Source organism: Alosa pseudoharengus, unplaced genomic scaffold, assembly GCF_046254945.1.
Source record: "Alosa pseudoharengus isolate Yale_2024_CS ecotype anadromous, Long Island Sound unplaced genomic scaffold, YU_APseudo_1.1 YU_APseudo_1.1_scf_14, whole genome shotgun sequence".
NCBI lineage: Eukaryota > Metazoa > Chordata > Actinopteri > Clupeiformes > Clupeidae > Alosa > Alosa pseudoharengus.
The window spans coordinates 15,278,823-15,292,403 of record NW_027468609.1 but is presented as its reverse complement, the minus strand read 5'-3'; the positions used below and the strand labels follow the sequence as shown (position 1 = coordinate 15,292,403).

The 13,581-nt window shown below is 44.9% G+C and overlaps 1 protein-coding gene across 3 annotated transcripts in view; it reads left to right on the top strand.

The window, feature by feature from the left end:
- The first annotated feature begins 2,314 nt into the window (after positions 1–2,314).
- The window catches only part of nsd3 (nuclear receptor binding SET domain protein 3), a 34,910-nt gene continuing 23,643 nt past the window's right edge, over positions 2,315–13,581 (top strand). For 2 of the 3 annotated variants that reach the window (XM_076283955.1, XM_076283953.1), the window contains exons 1-7: positions 2,315–2,592; positions 3,974–5,112; positions 5,656–5,818; positions 7,370–7,524; positions 8,564–9,379; positions 10,852–10,981; positions 12,697–12,797. In XM_076283955.1, the coding sequence (XP_076140070.1) occupies positions 4,018–5,112; positions 5,656–5,818; positions 7,370–7,524; positions 8,564–9,379; positions 10,852–10,981; positions 12,697–12,797 (2,460 nt within the window). In that variant the 5' untranslated portion in view covers positions 2,315–2,592; positions 3,974–4,017. The remainder of the gene's footprint in view (positions 2,593–3,973; positions 5,113–5,655; positions 5,819–7,369; positions 7,525–8,563; positions 9,380–10,851; positions 10,982–12,696; positions 12,798–13,581) is intronic. The other variant, XM_076283954.1, reaches the window with a different exon arrangement.

Genomic DNA, 13,581 nt, shown 5'->3' with positions numbered 1-13,581 from the left:
TTGCCCACACTTGTTGTGATCATAATATTGAGATTTAGGAAGATGAAATTGCTCACATACACATACACAATACACTCCTTCATACCACCCTCAAGTTTCTTGAGAACTTTAAAGAAAATAAACAAATATACAAAAAAGCAGGTCAAATTATTTTAACAGCTACAAAAATAGATGCACATAGATATAAGTTATTGTGGGGGGAAAATGTATTGGATGAGTATATTTGTATATCTTCATTTAATAGAATAGAATAAAATGGATTATATTTTAATGTCCCCATGATGGAATTTGTTTTAGCACAGCATAGCCCAGGGACAGACAACTTAGATAATTAACTTTAATATGTTTGTATTATTTTATTCAAATACAAAGACATTTTATGTGAGAGTAAGGTATTTGTGTTTTTTTTTCCTTTCAATTTATGAGTATGGTGTTTGCGTCTGGTTTCCCTAATTTGTGCTAATTTCACATCTTGAGCCTGTTTCTGTTTATCTGGTTGTTTTGCCTCATGCCACCCTTGAATTAATCAGTGCCTCACCAGTGCCATCCTTGTTAAAAATGTCTAGAATCGCCACTGATGCCACCATCTTGACATGTCTTTATTAAGCTTTGATTTACAATATAGTAGGCTTTCTTGATTTTAATGAGCAGGCCTAGGTTACAGTATTTATATCACAATTTACCAGACTTTGACCTTTTGTCGGTTTTTAATAAAATTCTGACTATTGTTCCTTGTATTACAACATGAGCACTGCGCCTATTGCATTCTACTGTTGTTAGACTTAAGCCTAGCTCAGTCATTATGCTATACCACATCTCCATCCATTGGAAGAGCAATGAGCTGCATTGAGCGTAATAAACTGCATTTAGAATGGCAAATCCATATTTCTAGATATTTTGGTGAAAGTAACTTAAAAGTAGCCTAATGCAATAGTAGTGTAATGCCTTACAATTCGGAGACAGTAATATTATAATGTAACAATTTACTTTGAAATGACCGTAATAAGTAATGCATAAAACATTACGATTTTGAAGTAACTTGCCCAACACTGGATGGGGGGACTCGGACCCTGTAGCCTGTTGCGCCACAGTGCCCCCTGCCAGGACTTCTGTGACAGTTTTGGTTTAATTTCACTCTGTAAACCATTTACTGTAAACATTTGTTACAGTATAATGTTCATTTACAATGAATCCTAATGGTGTCTGTGTAACCTGGGGAGGTGGTATAAGCACAGCAGGGTAAGGTAAATGCAGACGACTTGAATCTTGTGTCAGATAAGGTCCGATCTTCTCAATGTTGTAACAAACGACATGATTTTGCAATTGAGGCTATGCTCAACCATAATGACAACTTGTTCAATACTTTGCATGTAATGACTCAAAAGATTAAATTTGTTTTATGATTTATTTTTTACAGGACTATTCAGCATATCAGTATAGTGCATTTTGACCAATGACATAGCAATTTAAAATGTAAAAAAAAAATCATTGTACACAATCAGTGCATGGGCTACTAAAGCACTTGCTGTTTGTTCAAGGTTGGGAGAAATTCGTGCATTTGCTTTGACATGTGATAAGATGATATATGACAAGCAGTTTTGAGAATTTCAATTATGATCTGAGAGATGCACCAAAGCAACTGAGAAAAGTCTGTCAGTCATGTTCAAGCCATTTGATTTGGGCTATAGGATCTACCCTTCATATTATGAAATTGGAAAAGTAAGAGTAGCCTATGTGCTGCATAGGCTATTATATGTTCATGGCTCAGCAACTCTGACATCTCTTCAATTTCTATTTGTCAAGGTAACTGTTTATTATGCTATAGCTGTTTGGATTTTGCATGGATGCGTTTAATAAGAAATGTGTGAGTTTTAACTAGGGCCTAATCATCGGGGCAGGGTCTACGTCTTATGCACAAGCTGGATGTTTACTGTCAATTGGCTTATCAACTGTCAAAGGAGAAGCGTGGCTACGCAGTTTCATTTCATCACACATCTGCTGCATAACAAGTATGCGTTTCTTTAAGCCCACATGCACTCAAAATGATTTTCTTTTCATACATCCTACCTCACTTATTTAATGTAGTTGATGATACCTTGACATCACAGTCTCTGTTCACTCATTTCTAAGAAATTATCCGCTGCAAATGTATTATTTGAAGACAATAACGTTATCATCATTAAAAACTACTCATCCCAACATGCTTTAGACATTCATCACTGCAACCAATGGGGGCGACTTGGTTTTGGCGCTGAGAGAAGACAGGCCCAAGCAGGGCGCTTTTGTTACAGCTAGAGGGAGGGAGATAGCTAGAATAAAATATATAGGAGCCAAATTTCCCCAGGTCGGTCTTGCATCCTGCAAAAAAACCGGGCCTCTCCCGAATCTACGGCTACAATACTAGCTACTATGGAGACCAAGATCGGACAGAGCGTGTAGTCCCCGTTCAAAAAAAACATTACCGTCGGAGAGTTGAGAAACGACGAAGCACATTATCGCTGCTTTCTTGAAATCGTTCTATGATAGTGTATTTGTGTGAACAGAAGCAGGGATCTAATATTTGGCATTTGTTTAGAATGGAACACGCTGAAGGTACAGACGTTTTCATTCTATTGTTATTTCCTTGCTTTTCGAATAGCTTATGCATTTCATTACGGTTTGCAGCGCAGGGGAAAGCGATTTACGCTTTGTACAGCAGAGTTCATATTTTCTGGCTTTCCTTTTCCTCGATATAACGAGTGGTGGAAATGTAATCTAGCCAATTTGATTTAAAGGGGCAATGGCAGCCATATTGGCAGATATGTTCGTGTTTTGGCGTTATGGTTTTGGTCATCCGCATCATGCGTTATCAAGGAACTAGCCTTATTTCATCAGTCAAAATCAGAAAAAAATATGTTGGTGCCATTTATTTCGAATGGTGTACAGAAATGCTTGTGTTTTATCACCTGCCCCGATTGGGTAGTGTTGAAGTCACTGTTGTTATGCAGGGGTAGCAATCGATAGCTAGCTAGCGGTAGATCCATTTAGCAGTCCTCAAGATATCAAAGGCAACCGGGTACCAAGTTTGTCCCAATACAGCTGCGTCCATCGCCTTATAAAGCACATATATTCCACACTGTGATTTTTCACGAACACCATCAACACCATGATCGTTCGTGTTTTTTTCGTGGTTGTAATAATTTAGCTACATATTCAGCAGTACAGAGGATGTTATCATGATCTTGCTTTGATTAGGTTAAACCTAGCTTGTTAGCTGGCTAGCTAACTCAATAGCGTTGGGCAATTTGAAGATAATGCTTCTAGTCCGTGCAAAAGTTTAAACAACGTGATAAGGGCCGTGTGCGTATTTAAGAACAGACAGGGATATTAATCAAGAAACCCCACCACTGTGGCACTTCACACAACTCTCACAAGACGTCGTGATTGATTCAAACTTAATTCATTTGTAAAAAACCTTTGTTCTATTCTTAATTAACTTTGATTAATAAAGTTGATGTCACAGTAACGATGGCCTATCGACCCATATGCTACAAATGAAATAGGCCTAAACAACACAAAACATACATTACATTGAAGTTACATCATAACGTAGATAAGGATCCTGAGAATTGTTGTATTGTTTGTTTATAGTATCTACTTTTCTGGCCCCAACATTAGACTTAATGCTGATAAGACATGGAAAACTCACAACCAGCCAGCTTTTTGGTAGTTAATGTTGCTTTGGTCGGTGTAGATTGAGAGTAGGCCTACATGTCGAAAGGACTTTTTGTACACAGGATTTTGTATTGTGCAACAGAATTTTGAAGCTTGTTCCAATGTTACTGTACATTGAAAACCACCTCCTATCACCTTTTCTTTAGGAAAGGAAGAATATCTGTTATGAACATATTCCTGTTTGAGATGTGATGTCTGCATTTAGAGTGAGTTAATGCTCTCGTTTGTGTGTGTGTGTGTGTGTGTGTGTCCCTTTCAGGCCCTGTACGAAAAAGGGAAACCTAAGGATGCTGGAGCAGAACAATGGATTTCTCCTTTTCTTTCATGCAACGGATCATGGGAAACACAATTCAGCAACCCCCCCAGCTCATTGACTCCGCCAACATCCGTCAGGAGGACGTGTACGATGCCGTCAGCGACCCTGGCGACGACGCCAGCGGCCCCCCCTCCTACGAGGCGGCCCTGGAGCCCGGCTTCACCTACCCTCCCGAAGACGTGCCGGTGGTGGGCAACGGCTACCCAGCTGCCGTGAGTGCGTACGACCCCCAGGCCAAGTTTGCGTTGTACTCGCAGTTCCCTAACGGCTCGGCCAATGGTTATGGTGCAATCCGCGGCTACAGCGAGCACAGCATGCTGCTTGGGGAAGGGACGACGGTCCTGAGACCGCCGGTGGTGCAGGAGAAACCCCCGACACACCACTCCTCGCCTCCACCGCCACCTCCCCCTCCCCACCTGAGCCTTCATCACCACCAGCCCCAGCATCACCACCATCCTCATCCTCACCCTCACCTTCATCACACCCAGAACGTGCCTCTGATGCCCACCCAGCAGCACCACCACCACCCCCCCCACCACCATCCACCCCCTCCACCTCTCATGACTCCCGTCTTGCCCCCACCTCCCCCCTTGCAGATGCCCTCCTCTCCCCCTCTCCTCTCCACCCACGACAGCAGCTGCAGCAGCGGTGGCGGCGGCGGTGGTGGTGGATCCGCCGACTCCAGTCCCCTCCAGCCCGGCATCGTCCTTCCCAAAAAGACCAACTCTCCCGAGATCAAGCTCAAGATCATCAAGACGTACCAGAACGGGCGCGAGCTCTTCGAGTCAGCGCTGTGCGGCGACCTGCTGCAGGAGTTCCAGGCGGGGGAGGCCTCGCGCCGACGCCACGAGCAGAAGAAGGAGAAGAGGAAACGGAGGAGCGGGCGGCAGAGCCTCCTCTCCGAGCACGAGCCCCCGCCGTTCACCAAGGCAGCGGTAGGAGGAGGAGGAGGAGGAGGGAGGGTAGGAGGCCCCGAGGTGACCGTCTCCACTCCCCCTCTGGAGAGACGCGTCGTCGCATCAAAGGACGAACCGCTGGCGCGGATTATCAGAAGCCCCAAAGCAGAGGCGAAGGAACAGAAAGTTAGTTTTTCTTCTCACTTTTCTCTTCAAAGTTAGGGATTTTAGTTTTAAGCAAGCACCAGGAGGCTCTGCTGTCCAGAGGTGATCTGAAGGCTGTGTAATGAGCTTCTCTTTGATGCAGTTCACTTCTGTGTGCTGCTTTGTTTATGCCACAATGAGTGGAAATGGGACCGTGGCTGTAGTTTTTCAAACAGGAGTTTACCTGCTCCCACTCATTCAGTTACATGTGCAGCTATAAGCTGAAGAGCTTACTACTGCAGCCATAATGCCACAATCTATGTGCAGTTATTGCATTATGTCACATTAGCTGGTGACAATTGAGCATTTTTTGTTTATATCTGCAGTGCTTTCCTGATTATTGTTCATTGCCACTGCATTTGACACTTCCTCTGCGTCTCTAAGACTGTGCTGGCTTCCTTTCTCGCTGTCCGCAGATGCACCTAGGTGTAGCGCTTTAAGTCCTTTAAGACCGTGAGGCTTTGGCTAATCACCATAAGCTATGTTGACAAGCCCGTGTGTGTCTGTGTGTTTATCCTGTTTAAGCAGATTGAGAAGCACTTTCCCACTGTCATCACTGGCACGGGCTGCTGTAAGGAGTTTGATATCGGGGACTTGGTGTGGGCCAAGGTGGGCACCTACCCCTGGTGGCCCTGCATGGTGTCCTGCGATCCCCAGATCAAGGTCCACACGCGCATCAACACGCGAGGTGAGGCACCAGCCAGTATTGTGTATAACGTGGTGTATGGAGCTTTGTAGATACATGGTTGTTATTAATTGTTAAGTCTTGTGTATGTATCAGAGGTGCATTCAAATTGAGTAAGCCTTGAGTTTTTGGCAAACGTTTGCAAACAGTCTGAAGACGTAGTTCTCTGCGAACATTCAGTGGAGCTGGATGGGAGCTTGATGAAGGTAACAATGCAATTACCGTTACAATGGAATGTTAACACCAAATCGTTCAAATTAAACTGTTCAGAGAAAACATGTTCGCCACAAACGTTCGTCAATGTTTGCCGAATTTGAATGCACCTCAGGTGTCAGTGAGGCCAAAGATGAAAGATGAGTGGATTCTTCTATTCTATTTAATTACATTTTTGAAAGTCAAATTTCAGTTCAAAATTTACAATATGATGCTTGACTTGAAAAAAACAAAATCAGAATTTTGAAAATACTCTGAAATCATACTTTTTCGGCTAGACCAGCACTATTTCTGCCTTTATTGTGTACATTCATTGTACTGCTGCCTATGTTGCTTTTTAAAAATTTGGTACACATTCATTGTGTTGCCTCAGGAAGTAGCAGAGTACTCCCAAATAATCAGAGTTGTGAGCTGCACAATTAATGACAGCCATCACCATTTGCTAATTGCATTAGTTCAAGTTGCGATTTCAATTAAAAATTGATCAATCTTCCAGCCCTAGACACCAGCAAGCGACCCCAACGCTCTTCCAGTTGAGCGCAGCTATTGCAGTGAATTTACTGATGGTGATGATGAGTGTGTTGCACAGTTATAGCAATAGGTGCTATAATAATTTTCTGCTATAATAATTACCCTGAAGAAAATACAAGTGCTTGCAAAGCAAAAATAAGGTAGACATAAAAGAGAGGCAATGGAAGAGACTGAATGTAGTGTAGAACTAGGAAGATGATGATGAGGACTGATAGACTGATAGTAAGTCAGAAAGGAGAGAGAGTTGGGTGGGGAGAGAGGGAGCAAAATGTTTGGCTTTATATTTTGGAGGGTGCACTAATCAAATGTCCCTCAGATTATTTGTCATTGCTGGGTGACTAGTCAGATTTGAATCAGAATACTCTATTTTGAATTTTCCCTGGGGGTGGAGACGGGGCGGAACTGTAGCGTTGCGGAACTTGCCAGTGTTACCCCTGCTCGGTTCACGCACACTCTGGCTAAGCTTATGCAGAGTAATCTTTTTGGAGATACTTGTGTTGCGTCCTACAGCCTCCTACAATTGATTTTCAATTGTATGAAATTGATTGCAACATGACGACAAACATTTTCTTTCTTTGCTACTTTCATGCAGAAGTGCTACCCCTGTGTTGACTGTGTGAGTTGTAAGTGTCCTACAGGCTGGGTTGCTGTAAGACTGTGCTGTTCGTAAGACACTGAAGATGGCACAAGGCAGAAACACATCAGTCTGTGGACTTGGCTTTCAATAAATAAAGAAAGAAATTGAGCTTGAGACTCGGGAGTGTGTGAGTTTCTTTTTTCTCATTAAGACTGCTGCTGCTGTTCCCTCAGGTCATCGGGAGTACCACGTGCAGTTCTTCGGCAGTGTTCCGGAGCGGGCCTGGATCCACGAGAAGAGGGTGGTCCAGTACCAGGGCCAGGCCCAGTTCGAGGAGCTTCAGGCGGATACGCTCCGCAAGAGCACCAACCCCATCGAGAGACAGAAGGTACAGATGAGACCACGTGGTTTCCAAATACATGCCTGGATCATCGGAATCGCTTTAACATCTTTGGGTTTAGGTGGATGTTGTCTTGATCATAAAAAGAAATTGAAAACGCAGATGCCACTGAAAATATCTTCCTATAGCTGTTAAGGTAACAGATAAGACTACCATGGGGCATATCTATATGTAATAACTGCATATTATATATTAAAATGTGGCGTGCATCTAGTACGCTTAAAGACACACAAACAGGCATGCAGAAACAATTTTAGTTTTACCAAATCATTTGGCTGACACTTTCATCCAAATGTGACTTAGATAATCTTAGAAGGGCCAGTTTACCCAAAGCAACACAGTAGTAGTTATAAAGGTACAGTATGTGTCTTTATTACTATTGTCTATTGAATGTTTTACTACTACATGTCTATTTGTACTACTACATGTCTATTTGTTAAGTATACAGAGTTTAACATCTACCGAAGTCAAATTCCTTGTATATGTAAGTATACTTGGCCAATAAAAAAACTGATTCTGATAATCTTCTAAGAAGGACCAGTTTACCAAAAGCAACAGGGTTAAGTGCCTTGCTCAGAGGCACGACGGTGGCAGCCGGTAGTTGAACCACTTGCTAGCCCAGCTCCTTATCCACTAAGCGACCACTGGCCATATAAACACTATGCATATTAACTATTAAAGGAGAATTCTGGCGATTTTTCACATACGCTAGATCTCTCTGTTCCTCAAGGTCACCGAGTACTGTTGGTATGAAAAAAACCCTGAAAACAATCGGTTCTACCTTGCTCGAGTTGCTCATGCCCCCAGAGTATAGCACTGTAGCTGCCTGGCTGCAGCAATTCAAGCTAGTTAGAACGGATTGTTTTCGTTTTTTTTCCGTATTGACAGTACTCGGCGATGTCAGGAAACAGAGATCTATGTGAAAGATCTTTGTAATTCTCCTTTAATATTACAAATGGTATTGATGCTAACTATCACTCTAACCTCTCGCTCGCTTGTTTCCTCCTCCCCCCGTCTCTCTCTCCAGCTGTTGAAGCCTCAGTCCCAGCGGGAGCGTACCCAGTGGGAGGTGGGCGTCGGCCACGCAGAGGCGGCCCTGTTGATGACCAACGAGGAGCGCAACGAGAACTACACCTTCATCTACGTGGACAAGGAGCCTGGCGGAACGCCGCCCGGCACCGCGGGCTCTGCCTCCGCATCTGCATCCGCCTCCACCGCCCGACCGCGAAAGGTCGGCAAACCGGAACGCAAGGTCCGGCGCTCACGCAGCGGACCCGTGGAGCGGGAGAAGGAGGGAGGAGCGGGAGGAGGAGGTGCAGGAGGAGGTGGTGCAGGAGGAGCAGGAGGCGCAGGGGGAGGCCCTCGGCGACAGCAGCCCCGCAGGCAGTGCAGCATGACCAGTGGAGAGGAGCAGTCCTCCCCTAGCCGCCGGCGCAGCGATGGGGACGAGGAGGAAGAGGAGGACGAGGAGGAGGAAGATAACGAGGAGGAGGAGACGGAGTCCGGCGTGCGACGCGGCCCGCGCCTCCGGGGCTCTCCCGGGCGGGACGTCTCGCACCCCCAGAGCGGGAGCAGCCCGGCGACGGCCTCGGGAGCGACCGCGGCGTCCTCGTCGTCGTCGTCCCCGGCACCGGTCAAGACGGCGTGGAAGACGGCGGCGGCCCGGAAGCTGCTTCCACTGTCCATCACCATGAAGAAGCTCAACGTGGAGATCATCAAGTGCGACTGGCAGTTGCCCAAAGAAAAACTGCTGCTGCCGCCCAAGCAGGTCGACAAGGAGGAGGAGGAAGAGGAGGAGGAGGAGGAAGAGGGGAGGCGCGGGGAGCAGATGCCCTCTCCAGAGGTGAGGGGGGCACACTGGGCCAAAGTGTGTGTGTGTGTGTGTGTGTGTGTGTGTGTGTGTGTGTGTGTGTGGTCAGTGTTTCCCAGATAATTGAATACCATTTGTGGTGGTTGGTTTACAGAATTAACTTGAATGCAACGTTTTTTAACAAATTAGCACAACGTTGTTGCTAAAATGATGCTAACCAGATTTAAGCACAATTTAGTACAATTTAGTACCTGGAAAATCATTGTGTGGTGGTCAATGTTGATATTGTGGTGGGCCGCCACAAATAAGTATGGGAAACACCTTTGGTGCTCTTTACCTACAGCAGTGGTCCCCAAACTACGGCCCGCCACCTCATTTTGGGTGGCCCCCCAAAACATGTCCGTAGTATATATCATCCGGCCCGCACGGGAGTACAACATCGTCAAACTAAAACCTCCGCAATTTCTCCCATTTATTCTCTATGGCGAGTCTTAACAGTACACATGTAATACTCTTTTTGTCCACCGGTGGTTGTTTTGGCGCTGTTTTGCGTTTGCCATCGAAAACGGAATGATATGTAGGCCTACCTGCAAACAATGTAAGACGGCTATGCTGACTGCATCAGTGCTCAAAGTATTTTAAACATTTATCAATTAATTGTTAATAACTAACTAACTTCTATTCAAGTCATATTTCTGGGACTTTCTGGGATAATTATTTCTATTTTTTATTCACTCGTTCAAATGTTCATACAAAGAGTTCACAAAGTTCTCATCAGGTGACTGAAAGTTAGAATGGTGGTCATTTCAGACCACTTCAGCACTTCATAAAATTCTCATAGTTTGAAAACTTTAAATTATTTGTAGAATATTCACAACTTGAGCTGTGTATGCTAAGACACAGAATTCAGAGTTCACACATTTTTTAATAAAATATACTTTTGGGACTCATTAGTATTATTTAATTTTACACTGATATGGCATGATGACAATATAAACACAGCTAACAATGGTATTAAATTGCAATAGCCTATGATTAAATGTAATAGAATATTCAAATAAGGTAGACTGCTGTTGTTCACAGCACTAAGCTATTTATGGTTACTGATATAGAACTACTCCGAGTCTCTGGCCCGCTCTTGGAGCCAGGCATAGTGAGCTGGCCCTCGGAAGAAAAAGTTTGGGGACCACTGACCTACAGTATATACTGTAGTTTTGAAGGCCTGTTGATCAATTTGAATCCATTGAAGTCAGTCTGTTGTGGGTTGATGTGGATGGATAAGAGAGTGTTTGTGGAGGTGAGGTGCAGTTTTGTTTGTTGTGGAGGTTGAGAATTTGTGGAGATGAGCTATATTATGCTCAGAGAGTATCTGGAACCGTCAAACAAAAACATTACACCATCGGTGGTTTCATTTCTCTCCCAGGGCTATTGTTTATTGTGTTGACAAGATGTGTGTGTGTGTGTTGGGGCTGACAATTGTGTGTGTGTGTGGTGTTCGCTCCTAGGCTTCTCCGCAAGGCTCCAGCGACAAGGCCGAGATTCTGTCCAGTGAAGAGGAGAGGGAGCCGTCACCTTGTGAGTGGACCAGCAACCAGGAGAGCGGCAAACGCACACCGATCCCTGAGCACTCCTCAGGTACACACACACACACACACACACACACACACACACACACACACACCAAGCACTCCTCAGGTACACACACACACACACACACACACACACACCAAGCACTCCTCAGGTACATACACATACACACACACACACACACACACACACCAAGCACTCCTCAGGTACATACACATACACACACACACACACACACACACACACACACCAAGCACTCCTCAGGTACTCCTCAGGTACATACACATACACACACACACACACACACACACACACACACACACACACACACACCAAGCACTCCTCAGGTACATACACATACACACACACACACACACACACACCAAGCACTCCTCAGGTACATACACATACACACACACACACACACACACACACACACACACACACACCAAGCACTCCTCAGGTACATACACATACACACACACACACACACACACCAAGCACTCCTCAGGTACATACACATACACACACACACACACCAAGCACTTCTCAGGTACATACACATACACACACACACACACACCCACACCAAGCACTCTTCAGGTACATACACATACACACACACACACACCAAGCACTTCTCAGGTACATACACATACAGTACACACACACACACACACACACCAAGCACTCCTCAGGTACACACACACACACACACACACACACACCAAGCACTCCTCAGGTACATACACATACACACACACACACACCAAGCACTTCTCAGGTACATACGCATACACACACACACACACACACACACACACCAAGCACTTCTCAGGTACATACACATACACACACACACACACACACACACACACACACACACACCAAGCACTTCTCAGGTACATACACATACACACACACACACACACACACACACCAAGCACTCATCAGGTACACACACACACACACACCAAGCACTCATCAGGTACACACACACACACACACCAAGCACTCATCAGGTACACACACACACACACCAAGCACTCATCAGGTACACACACACACACACCAAGCACTCATCAGGTACACACACACACACACACACCAAGCACTCATCAGGTACACACACACACACACCAAGCACTCATCAGGTACACACACACACCAAGCACTCCTCAGGTACACACACACACACACACCACTGAGCACTCCTCAGGTACACACACACACACACACACACCACTGAGCACTCCTCAGGTACACACACACACACCACTGAGCACTCCTCAGGTACACACACACACACACACACACACACACACACACCGACCCCTGAGCACTCCTTGGGTACACACACACACACACCACTGAGCAGAGCAGAGTTGCACTGTTGTTGCAGTTGCATGCTTGGGAAACTTGATCACTGCATGGTTAAGAGATGCAGCAAAGTGCCTTCATCTTATGTCTGCATGTAAAATGCATGAAGAGCTATAGCAGAGTTTGTCCAAAGCCAGGTTAGATGACTTCTGTCTGTCTGCTGACAGGGAAGACACTGGGCTTGTGATCTTGTTTTGGATAATGGGAGTGGATGTTGCATTTTTATATGAGAGTGATTTGTAAGTATGCTTGAAGTGATGTTGGTGGTAATTGTTTTTTTGTGTGTGTGTGGTTTGTTGGGTGTGTTGCACCTCTTCAAACACACACGTGTGTGTGTGTGTGTGTGTGTGTGTGTGTGTGTGTGTGTGTGTGTGCACGCGCAGTTCCACTGGAGAGGAAACTGCAGCGCAGGTGTGTGAGAAGTCGTTCCGAGTCTGAGAAGTGTGTGGAGCCGGTCCCAAAGAAGAAGGTCAAAAAGGAGCAGGTAAAAAAAAAACATTCCTGAACATTCAGACCCACCTGTAAGAAACCTGTCTATCTCAGTCTTTAAAGGAGAATTCCGGTGTTATTTTGACCTAAAGTGTTTTGAAACATGATACCGAGTGTGAACGTATGTCTCATAGCCCATCTCGGCTTGTCCCCTGCACTCCGAAATCTGGCGCTAGTTAGCCGATGCTACCAACAAGGCAGTCAATGGTGGTGCCTCGGCATCGGCAGAGCCATGCAAATAAATCACTGTTTTACACCATTTACGAGGCTCAATGTATCTCCACACTTCATTGGTAGACTTCCAAGGGCCCTGACATTTAAAACGAGACATTGAGAACTTTGAAAAAGCACTGGTAGTTTACTTACAAGACGATTTATACAGACAGTATCTTCTCGAAGTTTAGCGTTTGCAGCCATCTTGAATTTAGTCACGATAAGTCGAGCGACGAGTAAGAATGAACAGGTATGATAAGGGATCAGATTCCAAAAATAATTCCGTGGAAATGCATGGATTCCAGTTGCTGCTACTGGAAGAAACTGTAATCCATGCATTTCCACAGAATTATTTTTGGAATCTGATCCCTTATCATACCTGTTCATTCTTACTCGTCGCTCGACTTATCGTGACTAAATTCAAGATGGCTGCAAACGCTAAACTTCGAGAAGATACTGTCTGTATAAATCGTCTTGTATCGTCGATTACACTTTACTTGACAGTATCGACATAAGAGTGACATGACACTGTCATGAACATGTCATAAACAAGGCATAAAGGTTTA